The sequence below is a fragment of the Coregonus clupeaformis genome, chromosome 18 (assembly GCF_020615455.1).
Source record: "Coregonus clupeaformis isolate EN_2021a chromosome 18, ASM2061545v1, whole genome shotgun sequence".
NCBI classification, from domain to species: Eukaryota; Metazoa; Chordata; class Actinopteri; order Salmoniformes; family Salmonidae; genus Coregonus; species Coregonus clupeaformis.
This window is the reverse complement of record NC_059209.1, coordinates 18,551,704-18,570,688: the sequence shown is the minus strand read 5'-3', so window position 1 is coordinate 18,570,688 and position 18,985 is coordinate 18,551,704. Positions and strand designations below refer to the sequence as shown.

The 18,985-nt window shown below is 40.2% G+C and overlaps 2 protein-coding genes and 1 pseudogene across 2 annotated transcripts; 1 reads left to right on the top strand and 2 right to left on the bottom strand.

The window, feature by feature from the left end:
* Window positions 1-501: 501 nt before the first annotated feature.
* emb (embigin) lies at window positions 502-8,217 on the bottom strand. The gene is made up of 8 exons (XM_041863610.2): window positions 7,948-8,217; window positions 5,997-6,065; window positions 5,532-5,715; window positions 2,824-2,912; window positions 2,396-2,523; window positions 1,890-2,178; window positions 1,513-1,546; window positions 502-1,377 (listed from the first exon to the last, which is right to left on the bottom strand). The coding sequence occupies exons 1-8, from the start codon at window positions 8,015-8,017 to the stop codon at window positions 1,317-1,319; spliced, it is 924 nt and encodes a 307-aa protein (XP_041719544.1). The 5' UTR covers window positions 8,018-8,217; the 3' UTR covers window positions 502-1,316.
* Window positions 8,218-9,068: 851 nt separating this feature from the next.
* LOC121550869 (complexin-4) lies at window positions 9,069-11,819 on the top strand. Its single transcript, XM_041863265.2, has 3 exons — window positions 9,069-9,335; window positions 10,325-10,412; window positions 11,133-11,819. The coding sequence occupies exons 1-3, from the start codon at window positions 9,271-9,273 to the stop codon at window positions 11,358-11,360; spliced, it is 381 nt and encodes a 126-aa protein (XP_041719199.1). The 5' UTR covers window positions 9,069-9,270; the 3' UTR covers window positions 11,361-11,819.
* Window positions 11,820-14,036: 2,217 nt separating this feature from the next.
* Window positions 14,037-18,593, bottom strand: LOC121550709 (annotated as a pseudogene).
* Between the last annotated feature and the right edge of the window lie 392 nt (window positions 18,594-18,985).

Genomic DNA, 18,985 nt, shown 5'->3' with positions numbered 1-18,985 from the left:
TTGTTGAACACCCTGCTTCTGGTGTTCTGCTATTTGCCATTAGGTGTCGCTTAGTCAATGTGGAAAAACGGCACAGCCACAGGTGGAACAAGTTGCCAGATGTATAAATCTGAAGCATCCGGTTAGAATTTCCACTACCCACCAAATATGGTGAGGAGAGGAAGCCCAGTGGGAGAGTATGGAGCGAGATGGAACTGGGCCGACATTCTGCTAATATTTCTCATAGAAGAAAAGCCCGATCTCAATACAGTTATCTGTTCCCAAAACTAGAATCGGTTACAAACAGAGTGCACTACGTTTTGTAGATGTGACCCTTTGCCAAAGTTTCCTAATGGAAATATGCAAATTAATGCTAGAACGCGCCAATAGGATCTTGGTAGCTTGTGCTTGGCTCTGCCCACTATGCTTAATTTGCTCCCATTAAAAACTACACAGATGAACTATCTTGTTAGTTATAAATATATTTGCCACAACTATTTATCAGGGATACTGACAAAGATGATCCATCATTAGGATTTTTATTTACCATTCATATACAACAGGAAAGTTACATCTGAGTTAGGACAACAATAATATAGCATTTTAAAATGTATATTAAAGGCACACGGCTTTAACACTGACAGATAATGTAAAATAAACGTCATATGGGACTTCAAGGGATTAATTATATCAGCAAAGCAGAGAATGTACTTGTTTGTCAAAGTACAAGGTACTGCACACCAACTACCATATGTAATTGATAAGTGCAGTTGAAGATGAGTAAGAAGACTTGTCAAACAGGAAGACATAGGCATTTATGTTAAACCACAGGCACACACATCCTGTTAGGCAAGAGAAGGCCTCTCGAGCTATCTCATCAACCGAACCAAACAACACACTGTGCTTAGATATCACTGCTATTTTCACAACGTCATAGGTACTGGTAGTATGATGGTTAATGAATCATGGACAAATACAAATATAGGGATAATTTCTGTCTAAATGCAGAAGAAATGCATTGTTGCATGAATATAATTATTGACCCACAAAGAAAACATATTTTACTAAGATTTTTCAGTTCACGCATTCAGAAAGGGTGACATTTTATGGTAGATGTCTTTGGTAGAGGATGTTTTTGTGGAAAAGGTGTTCCTGCAACAGTTTGCCATAAGACGTTTTCTTGTTGAGTAAGGTTATGAAACTACTTATCATTGTTACATTTTTTTTGCTATTGATTTATGAATAAGAAATGGTTTCAAGCACACTCAGAGAACCAAATTTAGCACTAGGAACATACATTTCTTATAGTTTATTTACCCTGTTGATGCTGTATCTGTTTAAATCTTTCGTTGTCTCGTTGTGGTATTGTCATCCATTCCATTATTACCTTCCCTTGTCCTAAAATAGCAGAAATTAAAAAGAGCATCTTAGTATTGAAAAGACCGTATGTGCAAAATAATGTCACTGTAAGAATCAGTCAAACAATACAATTCCCTTGAATAAGGCATGATTAGCTTTTAAAAAAATACTCACAATTTATGCGTTTGTTCAGCATGCATCCCATTTTCTGAGAATAAGAAAATGTGAGAGTTTAATTTTATACCTACAAAGGACGACCATCATGTTATATAGAACACAATACATGGAGGATAAAACAATGGTCCTGAAAGCTACTGCAAAGCTGTATGCAAATGTTGAGGGCGTCACGCTGCTTGCTTAGCGAGTATCGCTTCCTCCTGATTCGACTCACGTGAAACGTGACCACCCTCCCGAAGTGTCTTACCAGTCGCGCCACACGAAAAGCTAGCTATTCGGTGGCGCAAGTGGGGACACTTCAGGTTGAGGAGTAAGTTTCACACATCCCCATATGCTACACAAAGCTGTATGCAAAGCAGTATGTATGTTATTACCTGTTGGCGAGTTACTGCTCTTCCGTGAGCTCCACCTCTCATAGAGCAGAATGAGGAGGACCAGGATGATCACCTCAGCCACGATGGCTATGAAGGGTTTCAGAGGCTCCATGAAGGTGATGACCCGAACTTCCACCCGGCTCACACTGGCCTTGATATTATAGATGGCGCTGCAGACATAGACACCAGAGTCCTCCTCTGTCAGGTTCATCACAGTGAGCTTGGTTGTGTTTCCATCCACAATAATAATCTTGTAACGAAGGGGGTCAGTAGATGCATTGATCAGTTCCTGAAACCAAAAGAAAATGATGGAACGAAGCCTCTAAGACAAAGCGGTACTATTGATAATTGTCATAACTGTCAAATGAAATAACATTATATGACTTATTAATGGTCAACTGTAAGTTGAGTGAAATAAAAACATCTTAGGTTACAATACGCCATCAACATTAGTTATTAACTACGTCTCCCTTTACACATTGATTACATTTGGGCAGCCTTCTCACCTGCTCAGTTCCGTTTGCTTTGTACCAAAGCCAGGTGTTAGGGGGAAGCTTGGTTTTACAGGCCATCGCCACAGAGTCCCCCACATAGGCAACAATAGGCTTGTCCGTCTTATCGCCCACCTCTGGGGCTGGAGGAAAAGAAAGGTACCAGTATCAAGATCACAATGCTATCTATAGGCACACTTCATTACTCAATACAAATTGCCAGCGCCTTGCACAGATGGGTTTTTAGTCAATTTCTGTGCATTCTTGTAATGTTGTGAAGGATCATGTCACTAAACTTTTTATTTAATGAAAACGTGTAATACTGGATGACAGAGAATATGTAGCCTAACTTGACATGCCTGTAGCAATACATGGCTTTGAATGAGACTAGAGAATGTGAAATATGGTGTATGCATCAACTTATGTCATATAACATACTGTACCTGCCAAATTGAAATCAATTTTTGCCTCCTTGTCGGTATCACTAAAGATGCATGAGTAATTCCCAAGGGTATCCTCATTAATTCTGAACCTGTAAAAGATATAATCATTGCTAATATAATCATAGCTTAATTTTCACTTACAGTGGGGAAAAAAAGTATTTAGTCAGCCACCAATTGTGCAAGTTCTCCCACTTAAAAAGATGAGAGAGGCCTGTAATTTTCATCATAGGTACACGTCAACTATGACAGACAAATTGAGATTTTTTTTTCCAGAAAATCACATTGTAGGATTTGTAATGAATTTATTTGCAAATTATGGTGGAAAATAAGTATTTGGTCACCTACAAACAAGCAAGATTTCTGGCTCTCACAGACCTGTAACTTCTTCTTTAAGAGGATCCTCTGTCCTCCACTCGTTACCTGTATTAATGGCACCTGTTTGAACTTGTTATCAGTATAAAAGACACCTGTCCACAACCTCAAACAGTCACACTCCAAACTCCACCATGGCCAAGACCAAAGAGCTGTCAAAGGACACCAGAAACAACATTGTAGACCTGCACCAGGCTGGGAAGACTGAATCTGCAATAGGTAAGCAGCTTGGTTTGAAGAAATCAACTGTGGGAGCAATTATTAGGAAATGGAAGACATACAAGACCACTGATAATCTCCCTCGATCTGGGGCTCCACGCAAGATCTCACCCCGTGGGGGTCAAAATGATCACAAGAACGGTGAGCAAAAATCCCAGAACCACACGGGGGGACCTAGTGAATGACCTGCAGAGAGCTGGGACCAAAGTAACAAAGCCTACCATCAGTAACACACTACGCCGCCAGGGACTCAAATCCTGCAGTGCCAGACGTGTCCCCCTGCTTAAGCCAGTACATGTCCAGGCCCGTCTGAAGTTTGCTAGAGTGCATTTGGATGATCCAGAAGAGGATTTGGAGAATGTCATATGGTCAGATGAAACCAAAATATAACTTTTTGGTAAAAACTCAACTCGTCGTGTTTGAAGGACAAAGAATGCTGAGTTGCATCCAAAGAACACCATACCTACTGTGAAGCATGGGGGTGGAAACATCATGCTTTGGGGCTGTTTTTCTGCAAAGGGACCAGGACGACTGATCCGTGTAAAGGAAAGAATGAATGGGGCCATGTATCGTGAGATTTTGAGTGAAAACCTCCTTCCATCAGCAAGGGCATTGAAGATGAAACGTGGCTGGGTCTTTCAGCATAACAATGATCCCAAACACACCACCCGGGCAACGAAGGAGTGGCTTCGTAAGAAGCATTTCAAGGTCCTGGAGTGGCCTAGCCAGTCCTCCAGATCTCAACCCCATAGAAAATCTTTGGAGGGAGTTGAAAGTCTGTGTTGCCCAGCGACAGCCCCAAAACATCACTGCTCTAGAGGAGATCTGCATGGAGGAATGGGCCAAAATAATAATATAATAATAATAATAATAATATGCCATTTAGCAGACGCTTTTATCCAAAGCGACTTACAGTCATGCTTGCATACATTTTTTTGTGTATGGGTGGTCCCGGGGATCGAACCCACTACCTTGGCGTTACAAGCGCCGTGCTCTACCAGCTGAGCTACAGAGGACCACGGCTACAAAATACCAGCAACAGTGTGTGAAAACCTTGTGAAGACTTACAGAAAACGTTTGACCTGTGTCATTGCCAACAAAGGGTATATAACAAAGTATTGAGAAACTTTTGTTATTGACCAAAGACTTATTTTCCACCATAATTTGCAAATAAATTCATTAAAAATCCTACAATGTGATTTTCTGGAATTTTCTTCCTCATTTTGTCTGTCATAGTTGACGTGTACCTATGATGAAAATTACAGACCTCTCTCATCTTTTTAAGTGGGAGAACTTGCACAATTTGTGGCTGACTAAATACTTTTTTCCCCCACTGTATATCTAAAATATAGATGTTTTGTCAGTCTAAGAAACATTCACTATCAAATGTCAATTAGGCACATCATTAGAAGATGTTGGCAAGAAATGGGCTCTAGCCTCTGGCCATGGGCCAGGATTGGTTACAGTCTGACAAACAGGTGATTGCTGGTAGTCAAGGAACCCACTGCTCTGGGATACAAAATAACAGAGGCAAAGTGTATAATTTTAACTGCTTCAGTAGTGAAATATTACCAAGTCCTGTACCAAAAGTGTATTTGCACAAAGTAATACATCGTAGAGGTCTTCACGGGTCAACCCGAATACCCGAGACCCGACCCGGGACCCAAACTTTTCCCTCAGGTCTGGGTCGGGTCCTGTTTGATTGTCATCGGGTCTCTGCCCTAGTCTTGGGTCTATGTAACTACAGCTGATAAACTCGATTGGACCCGAATGGACCCACTCTGCATAGCCTATATTATATTTATTTTACGCTAATAAACTGAATTGAATGACTTCTAGAAGGCCTAGCCAACATATAAATACCTATTCGTTAACCAGAAGAGCAATTTAGCTGATAAACATTATTTTTTTATTACTCTGGTCCAATCGAGTCTGGTCTAGAGGTACGGGTTGGTTGTCGTCAAAGTAGATACTGAAGATATTCTCCCAACCTGTATAATTAACATAGTTATCATAGACCATTGTATATTTCTGTGTATATTTACATGTAGATGACAGACAGTTACATTTCAGGTTTACATTCTCTATCCCTGATGGAATAATGAATACATACTTACACTCTTTTGAGATTATATTGTTCATTCTCCAATTGTACAGTAAGCCGAGAGTTAGGAATTTCAATCCCATCTTTTCGCCAGTACCCGGTAATGTTTGGTAGTTTGTTTGGATTACCGGTCCAGGTACATGCTAGCTCTAAATCGATGGGTTTCAAGATTTCAACTTTTTCAACCAGACTGTCCCCTGTGTTTAGAATTTTGGTGGGATTTCAAACAGATAGAAAGAAAGAAGCTAAAATGAGACAACTGTTCAACCCTATAATACAGCTAAAATAGATATGTAAACTTTACACAAAACATGCAGATGAACATATACCAGAATTTCAGACAAAACATTTTCTAAAGTATCACAAGATGATTGAGTGAAGAATGGAATTAACATGTAACACTACACCACTACAATATAAAATTGTGAACACCAACAACACAAACTAGTGACTAAAACAAGAACTCTCTAGTAGTTACCTTTCAGGACTGCACTCTTAAAGACTGTTGTGACTGGATCCGTCAAAACCAACTGAGGATTTGTTTCTGCTGTAAGGGAAATTAACATAAACATTGTTGTTTGATATGAAGAGTGTTACTGAGTGATGTGTTGTGTTGGATTTGCACCAAACATAACACTTTGTACTCAGGACCTAAAGTTCATTTTCTTTGCTTCATCTTTTGCAGTTTTACTTTAGGGCCTTAATGCAAACAGGATGCATGTTTTGGAATATGTTTTATTCTGTACAGGCTTCCTTCTTTTCACTCTGTCATTCAGGTTAGGATTGTGGAGTAACTACAATATTGTAGATCCATCCTCAGTTTACTCCTATCACAGCCATTAAACTCTGTAACTGTTTTAAAGTCACAATTGGCCTCATGGTGAAATCCCTCAGCGGTTTCCTTCCTCTCCGGCAACTGAGTTAGGAACGATGCCTGTATCTTTGTAGTGACTGTGTGTATTGATACACTATCCAAAGTGTAATTAATAACTTTACCATGCTCAAAGTGATATTCAGTGTCTGCTTTTTTTTTAATCATCAACCAATAGGTGCCCTTCTTTGCGAGGCATTGGAAAACATTCCTGGTCTTTGTGGTTGAATACATTTCAGCTTTTCATGTTTTATTAATTTGTAAAAATTAATAAAAACATAATTCCACTTTGACATTATGGGGTATTGTGTGTAGGCCAGTGACACAAAATCTAAATGTAATCATTTTAAATTCAGGCTGTAACACAACAAAATCTCGGAAAAGTAAAGGGGTGTGAATACTTTCTGAAGGCACTGTATGTACATACTTTTTCAAAGCTCAGTAGTCTTAACACTAAACATAGTTGGGTTGATCCACGAAAAGAGTAAATTTTGAGTCCCTTTGATATTTTAAGTAGAAATTGTGCACAAATATTGCATTATAAAAGCCTGGCATATTAAATGAAGTGCCCTTCAATATAGACCACATGTAAAATTCAATAAATCAAAAATTCTGAGTTTTGACATGTCCCTCTGTGAAGAATTCAGGCTGTTCTGGTGGCAAAGCGGGCTCCGACCCGGTACTAGATGGGAGTACCTAATAAACTGGCCAGTGAGTTTTAATATGCTGAAACTATTCCTTTAATAAAAAAAATGTCTAAAGGAACATTGAACATCTAATAGTGAAATAGTGTGCTTTTTGTCCATGTTGTGGTAGAAAACTGAGCAGTTCGAGCATAACACGTCAACCCTGTTACCTATAGATAAACAGGCTAGAAATGTTTTAACAACACTCCCTGTTGCACACAACAAGCTTCCATTCCCCCTATCACAAGGTGATTCATGGCTGATTTAAGATTAAATTGTCAACCCTGATACGGTCAACCCTTTATTTAGCACTTAATAGGCACTTACTACAGTAATGTCTTTATTTAACCTCTTGAGATGATAAAACATGTTTTCTATTGAGTTGAACATGTGGTATTTTTTTTACCAAGTTACACTACCGCAAAAGGTACTCAATTTGGTGGAATGACCGAGTACTGTATATTATATATATCTGACATTTAAGCAGTTAACTGCCACAAAGGGTAGGCCATGTAATAGTCATGTAAAGCACAGGATGCTAACAGTACACATTTCAAAGTCATTGCCAGCAGCACACCACCAGTAACGGAAATTTGTCTCAGTAATGAAAAAAATGGCATCTCTGGTGATGCAGTATCGAAGCATGCAACAGACCAAGTTATTGGGTCCAATGTCCTCCTGATACATAATACTGAAGGATTAGAAGCATATTGAATACACCACACCAATGCAGTTACTGTGAAAATCTAATGCACATTTGCAGATGTACTGCTGCAGCGAAGACTCACAGCCACAATTTTTCATCACAACTGGCCAAGCAGAAAGACCTGTGTACAAAGCTGATACATATAAAATACAGAATCTATATTTACTTGTATAGATGCCTCTCCAGCAGAGAGGCAGCAGGATGAGCTGAAGGGAAGGGATCCAGGGCGAAAACATGGTTGTTTCAGTCAGTCAGCTAGTCCTGTATTATCTGCTGCATAGAGTTTTTCTATCAGATCTCTCTCTCTCATCAGCTACCTGCTACTCCTCTCTCTCTCTCGCTGGGGCCTCCTTCCCTCCCCTCCTTGTTCTTCCCCTCAGCATCGGTGACGCAGCAAAGATATCAGCCTACTTCCTCCTCTGCCTGCTGGTGTTCATCTATAATTCATACAGACACAGACCAAGGGTACAGACAGTCCTGTCCCATAGTGCAACAGCAACCCTGTAATGGAAGGTGCAAAAAAAAGTACAGTACAGTGAGTATCATATGACAACCCTACACTACAGTACAAACATTTGGTTGAAAAATAACTTGTGGTGGGAGGGGGGGGGTAAATAGATATACAGGTCATGTAAGATGTGGTGTAGGACGGCTGTAAGTCACATGGTACAGTAGGCCTGTCATCTTGGAGATCACTGTCCAAAGTCCTTGTCCATTATTCCCCCCAAATGATATGTACAATATCAGATTTATACCATAAACATCACCTGTGCTAATATTGGCAACGGTTGAGTTTACTTCAGTATTCAATACCATTTCTGTATTCACAATTTTTATATTCGAATGAAATGCATATGTTGAAAGTTGTTTACCTTGGACAAGACAGTATAGTTGAATGTATTGAGTGCAGATCTAGTGATTTACTCAGTGGTATACAATTTCCACTCTCTCTGTCTGGGACATCTATTGGCGCTCAGGCTGTGGTTGGGGATGTAAGGGGATTAAAGTCAAACTCGTAGCATGAGACAAGAGTAGTGAGTCTAGCGCCCTGCCCTGTCTGTAGAATATACCACTGTACCAGTCTAAACCACAATAGTACCCATCTCAAAAGCAGTCCCTGTGAACTTTCACTTTCATTACTTATATTAAATGTTTTAATTTAAACCACCTGTCCCCAAATGGATTAATCCAGATTATTGTGTTAGCAGAAATTCCTCAGATTTAGTTACACGGCCCATCAGTGATCAGCCGTGCCCTTCACAGCGCCATCCCTCAGTCTAAGGCCTCTCTTGGCTTAGCCTGCTTGGAGACCAATCGAATCCAGGGACTCAGTGACCAAAACTTGTCTGCAAATCCCCTGGTAGGGTATTCACCCGGTTGAGGCTGAGAGTGAGTAGTCGAGCAGTTTGGTGAAGAGCTACAGTAGTAGAGCACTGTCCAGTCCAGCTCTCTCCTCTAGTGTTCTACCAGAGGAAAAGGAGACGTCACCATGTCCACCGAGGGGATGTCTAGAGAGGAGGCAGAGGAGTACCAGAAACAGATGGTGGAGGAAAAGTAAGTCACTACTACTAGCCCTTATTTTACTGTACTGTAAAAAGTCATACAAAGTGGTAATCAAACAACTAGAAAGGATGCTTAGGGGGAAAGGAATGCTTCAAGGTTGGGTCAATTCCATTTCAATTCAGCCAAATATAAGAAGTACAGATTGAATTCTTATTCAATTGAAATTAAATGTAAAATAAATTATACTCCTGAATCTGAGGCCAACCTCATTGGAATTATTAAAATTGACATTTTGTATTATATTTATTCAATAGCAAGCAAGAGCAGAGGATTTAGTTTGAAACTTTAGCTTTTGTGAAAAATTTTAGCACTTTTTTATTATCCTAGTTATGTGAAGTAAAAAAGCCAAACAGTTGTAAAGGAGATACAGTGCAATGAGAAAACCACCTGTAAATGTACCTTGAGTCAACAGTATTACACTGATAAAAGTAAAATAAAATGGAACATATTTTACCATTTTTATGAAGAATGCTTTACCAAATATTAGGATCACAAGAGTCAAACTGAAGGCAGACTAACCACCATACAGTCCTAGATTACTTCACACCCAGATTAATTCAGAATTACTGTCTGTCTCCAATTGCTGAGAGTGGTGGGATTGACAATGCTGCCATAATCTGGAGATTAATATAAAAATATATATTACTCTGCTGCCCCAGAAACTGAGTCATTTATATTTTTTTGTTTTCCTACATTATCTTATTTAGAACTGACGCCTATAAAATGTGATTGATTGATATGAAAACTGCAATGGCCTTGAATAATTATCATTGCACAGAAGCATAGAAACAGATCTGTACACAGATTTGTATCTCTGAAAAAAAGAATGCAAACCTTTACACAACCAGCATCACACAGTGAAAATACAAGCTGTTTACCTTTTTAGAATTTTGGAAGAGTTATATGATAGACTGCTGGACAATATATTAATAAGCTTTTATAGGTTTGGTAACATCGTTTCTGTTCTTGTCTGAAAACAGGATGGAGAGAGATTCAGAGTTCTTGGTAAAGAAGGCTGAGAGGGCCACACTGAGAACGTGCTTAAGAGACAAATACAGACTACCAAAGGTAAGACAGTCTCCTGTCATTCTCCTCCATGCTCATGTCATATGAAACAAGAGGAGAAATGCATAGAAGAAATACTTTGAAAAATGATTTTTTTGATAAAAATGCCCTCAATAGCAAAATGGCCTCAATAATAAAAAACACACATTTGTAATTTTCTGTGAATGACGTAAGGTGATAATCTTATGCAATTTCTCAGTAAACGAGAACACATTATCACAAATGAGTAAAATGATGCAACAGAGGCTGTGTCGGTCGGTGTCAGAGTGTGTGACTGAGTACATTTACAGGAGCACATGGCCTGCTAGTCAGATAGGCCTGAGTAGAGCAAAGAGATTAAGGCATAAAAAAAGACCAGTGACCGCGGCTATCCTGCGTTTGAGCCCCAGGCCTGAAATGCCCTGTGTGTATGTGTGTGTGTATGCCATCTATATCACAGGCCCTGTCAGGGTCATAGAGGGTCACATGCAATGCTAAGCTGTTTATTTAGCTGTTGGACCTAGGGGCAGAAATGTTTTCTGACCACGTGACCGAATCAGGTGCCTTCCGGCCCAAAATCGTACCTGGTCAGGTCACATGGTCAGGAAATAAATATTATATGTTTTTTTTAATGGGCCAGGAAGATAAACTATAGAATTTAAACATGAGAATATTGATACTGGACGTGGGCATAATACATTCGTCCTCAGCCAGTCTGATCTGTGCATTGCTTGCTGTGTTTAGAGTGAACAGGACGCAAACCTGATGGAGTTGGCAGGAGACGACATCGACGTGCCTGAAGAACTACTCAAAATGGTGGATGAGGATGCCACAGAGGAAGAGGAGAAGGACTCTATCCTGGGCCAGATACAGAACCTCCAGAACATGGACATGGACCAGATCAAGGAGAAAGCCTCGGCCACCATGGTTGAGATGAAATCTAAAGCAGAGGAGAAGTGCTCTGTAATGTGATGAGAGGAAACATTGGTTCAGTTGATTTGAGATTAGTACCTAAGCACCAAGTTTGACCAACGATTTCCAAGGTTGGACTTCCCTGAAATATTCCAGCTTTCAAGTATTCTAATCTAGACTGTGGGCTTGGATTTATCTGAAACACATACAGTAGGCCTACTACACGATCTAAATGTAACCAGTCTTAAATTGGTTAATCTGTCAATAGAGGGCCCTCTCCCAGGGAGATGACTCTTAATCTGTCTTTCTCAGAAAGCTGTGGGGAGGAGGTCAGGACAAACATCACAGGGATGGCAGTAAAAGTATTTTTGTTGTTGTGGTTAATACGGTTTTCTGTTCTTTTTATATACAGTAAACCTCATGTCTTCTTTGCAAGAATCTACAATTAGGAGGATAAATGTCATCATGGTTATAAATGCTCTGAATTGTTTCATGATAAAAATAATACATTCCTCTGAATCTTCGGTAAAGCCTTTGTAAAACGGACTGTATACAACTGGATTTTTGTACTTCAAATCAATTTTTATTTGTCACATGTGCTGAATACAACAGATGTAGACCTTACCGTGAAATGCTTACTTACAAACCATTAACCAACAATGCAGTTCAAGAAATAGAGTTTAAAAAATATTTACTAAATAAAATAAAGTAAAAAATAAAATAAAAAGTAACACAATAAAATAACAATAACGAGGCTATATACAGGGGGTACTGGTACCAAGTCAATGTGCGGGAGTACAGGTTAGTCGAGGTAATTTGTCCATGTAGGTAGGGGTAAAGTAACTATGCATAGATAATAAACAGCGAATAGCAGCAGTGTAAAAACAAGGGGTGGGGGGGTCAATGTAAATAGTCCGGGTGACCATTTGATTAATGGTTCAGCAGCCTTATGGCTTGGGGGTAGAAGCTGTTAAGGATGGGGGGGGTGACTTGGGTGACTGGAATCTTTGACAATTTTTTGGGCCTTCTTCTGACACAGCCTAGTACTTGAGCTTCTTTGTAATAAATACAGAGATGTTTCATAAGAACCCCATGAAAAACAATCCATGTCCAGAACTGTGGTTTATATAATGAGAGACAAATCAAATCAAATCAAATGACAATGCCTCCATGTGGATAAAACCATTACATTTTACTGAAGTCTTCTACAGAAACTGCTCTTAAAGTTCCAGGATATATACAGTGAGCTGATTTTGTACGTTTGCCCACTGACAAAGACATGATCAGTCTATAATTGTAATGGTAGGTTTATTTGAACAGTGAGAGACAGAATAACAACAAAAAAATCCAGAAAAAAACGCATGTCGAAAATGTTATAAATTGATTTGCATTTTAATGAGGGAAATAAGTATTTGACCCCTCTGCAAAACATGACTTAGTACTTGGTGGCAAAACCCTTGTTGGCAATCACAGAGGTCAGACGTTTCTTGTAGTTGGCCACCAGGTTTGCACACATCTCAGGAGGGATTTTGTTCCACTCCTCTTTGCAGATCTTCTCCAAGTCATTAAGGTTTCGAGGCTGACGTTTGGCAACTCGAACCTTCAGCTCCCTCCACAGATTTTCTATGGGATTAAGGTCTGGAGACTGGCTAGGCCACTCCAGGACCTTAATGTGCTTCTTCTTGAGCCACTCCTTTGTTGCCTTGGCCATGTGTTTTGGGTCATTGTCATGCTGGAATACCCATCCACGACCCATTTTCAATGCCCTGGCTGAGGGAAGGAGGTTCTCACCCAAGATTTGACGGTACATGGCCCCGTCCATCGTCCCTTTGATGCGGTGAAGTTGTCCTGTTCCCTTAGCAGAAAAACACCCCCAAAGCATAATGCTTCCACCTCCATGTTTGACGGTGGGGATGGTGTTCTTGGGGTCATAGGCAGCATTCCTCCTCCTCCAAACACGGCGAGTTGAGTTGATGCCAAAGAGCTCAATTTTGGTCTCATCTGACCACAACACTTTCACCCAGTTCTCCTCTGAATCATTCAGATGTTCATTGGCAAACTTCAGACGGGCATGTAAATGTGCTTTATTGAGCAGGGGAACCTTGCGGGCGCTGCAGGATTTCAGTCCTTCACGGCGTAGTGTCTTATCAATTGTTTTCTTGGTGACTATGGTCCCAGCTGCCTTGAGATCATTGACAAGATCCTCCCGTGTAGTTCTGGGCTGATTCCTAACCGTTCTCATGATCATTGCAACTCCACGAGGTGAGATCTTGCATGGAGCCCCAGGCGAGGGAGATTGTCAGTTCTTTTGTGTTTCTTCCATTTGCGAATAATCGCACCAACTGTTGTCACCTTCTCACCAAGCTGCTTGGCGATGGTCTTGTAGCCCATTCCAGCCTTGTGTAGGTCTACAATCTTGTCCCTGACATCCGTGGAGAGCTCTCTGGTCTTGGCCATGGTGGAGAGTTTGGAATCTGATTGATTGATTGCTTCTGTGGACAGGTCAAATCTTGCGTTTTTTTCTGGATTTTTTTGTTGTTATTCTGTCTCTCACTGTTCAAATAAACCTACCATTAAAATTATAGACTGATCATGTCTTTGTCAGTGGGCAAACGTACAAAATCAGCAGGGGATCAAATACTTTTTTCCCTCACTGTATCTCTCTATATAATATGAAAGAGGCTGGTTGAGACCGGTTTAGCTATTCAAAGCTCAATATTACATATTATATTATCATTATCTAACAAAAGGAAAGATAATTGCAAAAAACACAACCTTTTCAAGGCATATGTAACAGTACTAAACAGTACGAGTGGCGCAGTGGTCTAAGGCACTGCATCTCAGTGCTTGAGGCATCACTACAGACCCCCTGGTTTGATTCCAGGCTGTATCACAATCGGACGTGATTGGGAGTCCCATAGGGCAGCGCACAATTGGCCCAGCGTCGTCCGGGTTTGGCCGGTGTAGGCCATCATTGTAAATAAGAGGGGCCGGTCTGCAGACAGCTGTTCCTCCTCATGGAGGTCTACTTTGGCGATATGGGGCTTGCCGATGTTGACGTCCGTGGTCCAGTCCACCAGCTCATGCACAGCCTTGAAAGAGCCCTGTATACACGCTGTGAACCACAGCTGATCCTACAGAGAAGAAGACAAGGAGTAGAATCATATTTTATTGACCTTATATATTTATACTATAGCTACAATGGAGATCAAAACTCTCTTGTCCAAGGTGAGCACTGCCCTAAGATGACACCAGCTGCTCCTACAGAGGGGACACAGGGCACACATAGAAACAGGAAGGTAGTTTTAAAAAACTTTATTCAAGAGATCAAACAAAAGGGGCAAAGACAGTATAATAAAGTAGTAGTAATGTGAGAATCTAGAAAGTGGTGATTCTTTTTTGTACCCTTACCCTGAGCTTCTGTAGAGAGTTGAGGCCTGTGTAGAGGCAGTGCTGGGGCAGACTGCTGGAGAGCAGGTAGATACCAATCTCCTCTGGTGTCTCCCTGTTCATATTTTTGGGGTCAACAAATACAGTACCAGTCAAAAGTTTTAGAACACCTACTCATTCAAGCGTTTTTCTTTATTTTTATTATTTTCTACATTGTAGAATAATAGTGAAGACATCAAAACTATGAAATAACACATATGGAATCATGTAGTAACCAAATAAGTGTTAAACAAATCAAAATATATTTTATATTTGAGATTCTTCAATTAGCCACCCTTTGCCTTGATGACAGCTTTGCACACTCTTGGCATTCTCTCAACCAGCTTCATCTGGAATGCTTTTCCAACAGTCTTGAAGGAGTTCCCACATATGCTGAGCACTTGTTGGCTGTTTTTCCTTCATTCTGCGGTCCGACTCATCCCAAACCATCTCAATTGGGTTGAGGTCGGGGGATTGTGGAGGCCAGTTCATCTGATGCAGCACTCCATCACTCTCCTTCTTGGTAAAATAGCCCTTACACAGCCTGGAGGTGTGTTGGGTCATTGTCCTGTTGAAAAACAAATGATAGTCCCACTAAGCCCAAACCAGATGGGATGGAGTATCGCTGCAGAATGCTGTGGTAGCCATGCTGGTTAAGTGTGCCTTGAATTCTAAATAAATCACAGACAGTGTCACCAGCAAAGCACCCCCACACCATAACACCTCCTCCTCCATGCTTTACGGTGGGAACTACACATGCGGAGATCATCCATTCACCCACACCGCGTCTGACAAAGACATGGTGGTTGGAACCAAAAATCTCAAATTTGAACTCGAGACCAAAGGACACATTTCCACCGGTCTAATGTCCATTGCTTGTGTTTCCTCATGAGCGCCAGTTTCATCACAGCTCTTTATGGTTTTTGCGACTGCACTTGAAGAAACGTTCAAAGTTCTTTAAATGTTTCGTATTGACTGACCTTCATGTCTTAAAGTAATGATGGACTGTCGTTTCTCTTATTTGAGCTGTTCTTGACATAATATGGACTTGGTCTTTTACCAAATAGGGCTACCCCCCCCACCTTGTCACAACACCACTGATTAGCTAAACCACACTGAGAAGTAAAGAAATTCCACAAATTAACTTTTAAGGCACACCTGTTAATTGAAATGCATTCCAGGTGACTACCTCATGAAGCTGGTTGAGAAAATGCCAAGACTGTGCAAAGCTGTCATTAAGGCAAAGGATGGCTATTTGAAGAATATATTTCGTTTTGTTTAACACTTTTTTGGTTACTACATGATTCTATATGTGTAATTTCATAGTTTTGATGTCTTCACTATTCTTCTACAATGTGAAAAATTAAGAAAAACCCTTGAATGAGTAGGTGTGTCCAAACTTTTGACTGGTGGTGTATGTAAATTAGATATTTTGTTATTTCATTTTCAATAAATGTGCAAACATTTCTAAAAACATGTTTTCACTTTGTCATTATGGGGTATTGTGTGTAGATGGGTTAGGAAATAAAATCTATTGAATCCATTTTAAATTCAGGCTGTAACACAACAAAATGTGAAATATAAGTCAAGGGTTATTAATACTTTCTGAAGGCACTGTATATGCATATGCATAGTTTTGAGCCAGGTGCTGGACATCAAAACATATCTCCAGCAAAAAGAAAGACTTTGCAGTCTGCACAATGCCATCTATTCTCCTAATGTTGTTTCAGTAAACCCCAAGAAAGGAAAATGCTCTCATTTGTATTGAACAGAGCTAGGAAAAAACATCATGGCATCAGTGGCATATTGAGTTTAAATTCCCTTCCCTATCCTCCTATCCCTTTGGTGTTCACGGATCTGAAAAGCTTTAATGGATTAGGCTATTGGATTAGTTACACCTTTTCAGATCTATGAACACTTGAAGGGGTAGTGGATAGGAAAGAAACTGTGAGAATTGGTGACAGGAGCCTGGGAAAGGAACAAGTTTGCATAATTTTAGAACTGGGTGAAAGACTGTAGCAACTCACCGGGGAGAAGTTGATGATGTGGGCCTGGCAGAAGGACATGTCCTCTGGTTTCTTCACAATGTGGGTGTAGATGACCAGCACGTCAGAGAAATCTGCAGCAAACCCAGCTTGGTCTGAGCCCCACACTCAAAGTCCAGATATATACTCTCAGGCAGTTCTAGACTAAAAACACAACGTTACATCCACAATAAGTATATTGATAACGTCAGCTAAACAACTCAAATCGAAACGTACTGTAATTACGTTCATTCTTTGATTGTGTTTGAGGTGTGTCCTTACCGTGAGCCTTGGCCCACTGACGTTGTGAGCCAGGGCCATGTCAGAGCTGTCGCCAGGCAGAATAGGGTCCGTCAGATCCCTCCTCTCTGATAGGCTGCTGCGGATCTCCAGAGCCTGCTTCCCGTTAGTGGCGTTGAACTGGCCCATGTCTGGATAAAACAAACACAGAATATGTATTTTTTGTTGTACTGCTGTTACTTACTTTGCATGGTACTGCATTAGAGCAATTCTGTATACTTTATTATTAATTGACTTGCATACTCCATGACCACAAATAGGTGACATTTACAAAATTATTATTATTTTACCAACACATAATTGGTCCATTACTCTGTACCCTCAGCCACTTTGTCCAGCAACACAGTGATCTTCTCATCCTCCAGAAGACGTTGCTTCAGAAACTTGATGAAGACTATTGGTGAATCCACTAGAGCTCAGCTCAAAAGCGTCTGCATCTTGGCAGCTGCACAAGAGAAGAATGGAACAGCATTGGGAAATATATCATTTCATCTGTTCATACAAAGTAACATGCTACAAATAGAAGTTTAGATATATTTTTGAGTAATCATCAGATTACTTACATTGAATATCCAAAAACAATGTTAGCGGTGACCCTCAATAGTACAGTATGTTTGGGGTGGTTTCATCGTTAATATTTCTAAAAATAAAAATTAAATAGTCACAATATTACAACAAACAATATGGTGAAGGGCTTTATATCCCATGCTACCAATAGGGAGGGGACACTGAATAATAGTGAACATAGCATAAGTATCATGGTTAGCATACCCACTGGGCACAGACATCAGTTCAACTTGGATTTACATTTGGTTGAAACATAACTTTGTCTAGTTTTGATTTACATTTGGTCCCCATGTTATTGGATTTAGACGAAAATGTTGATGAATTAAAAACGACATTCCCTTACGTTAATGACTTTTTGCAAATCCAATCAGTTTTCCACCTTGATTCAGTGTAATCACATTTCATTTATTTGTTGAAATGATGTGGAAACAATGTTGAGTCAACCAGTTTTTGCCCAGTGGGTAGTATCCTAGTCTTTACCCACCTCTTCCTACACATATCCAGCAGGAACACATTGAGGCCCGTCTCCTTCTCCTGCATCAGTTTGAGGATGCTCTGCACACACAGGCAGTTGGCTGAGCGTTACGGGTTTGAAGCATCCACAGGTACCATGAAGCTGTTGCCGTAATTCTCATAAACATGACCAGCATAGTACAGCAAACCTAGGAGAAGGTAATGGGAATGAATTGAACAGGGGTAAATGAGACAGTGAATAGAGAAGTGAATGAAATAAGACAAAAATGTGACTTCTCAAACGTATGTAACCAAAAATGCCATGATTTGATTTTGTTTAGAAAAACCAGCTCAAACAAACTAAGATTTGACTGAAACTTGACAAGAACGGATCAAATTCTTCTAGGTCTTCTTTCATACACTGCTGGCGCAGGAGGTTGGTGAGGTTATACACATCCACCATGGGCGCCTTGAGCTGGGGGTGGTTCTGGTATGAGAGGTTCCCGATCAGCAGGGCCATTATATCTGTCGCTGTGATGGGAGACAAATATCACCAATGACTATGAGTTTAAATCAATTGTGGAATAATGAAACATTGACCAACATGAAGAGAACATTTACATTTTGTTCTGCTTACCAAAAGGAGGTTCTTGAGTGCTGTTTAGGATGAGTTCACTGGTACCTACAATCCCAAGACTTTCATTATATAACACAGACATTGCACATGTTGTATTGATACACATTCTCTATGTACTGTGCAAAAACATTTATAAAAACTAGGAACAATGATAGATCAGCTCAAATATTATTTCAATGCGTGTCAAAGTGTCACTTTCCTTGCTTTAAAGGCAAAAACATAATCTGTGGGGAAACATTTTCAGAACGATTACTGGAATTTTGATTTCCTGTGCT

Bases quoted from the DNA above. Each gene is read 5' to 3' on its own strand.
- LOC121550869 (XM_041863265.2), top strand. From the start codon at position 9,271: ATGTCCACCGAGGGGATGTCTAGAGAGGAGGCAGAGGAGTACCAGAAA. The intron at 9,336-10,324 runs GTAAGTCACTAC...GTCTGAAAACAG, and splicing joins AAACAGATGGTGGAGGAAAA to GATGGAGAGAGATTCAGAGT. The intron at 10,413-11,132 runs GTAAGACAGTCT...TGCTGTGTTTAG, and splicing joins ACAAATACAGACTACCAAAG to AGTGAACAGGACGCAAACCT.
- emb (XM_041863610.2), bottom strand. From the start codon at position 8,017: ATGTTTTCGCCCTGGATCCCTTCCCTTCAGCTCATCCTGCTGCCTCTC. The intron at 5,716-5,996 runs GTAACTACTAGA...TTCTAAACACAG, and splicing joins TAAGAGTGCAGTCCTGAAAG to GGGACAGTCTGGTTGAAAAA. The intron at 1,547-1,889 runs GTAATAACATAC...TCTTATTCTCAG, and splicing joins GAGCAGTAACTCGCCAACAG to AAAATGGGATGCATGCTGAA.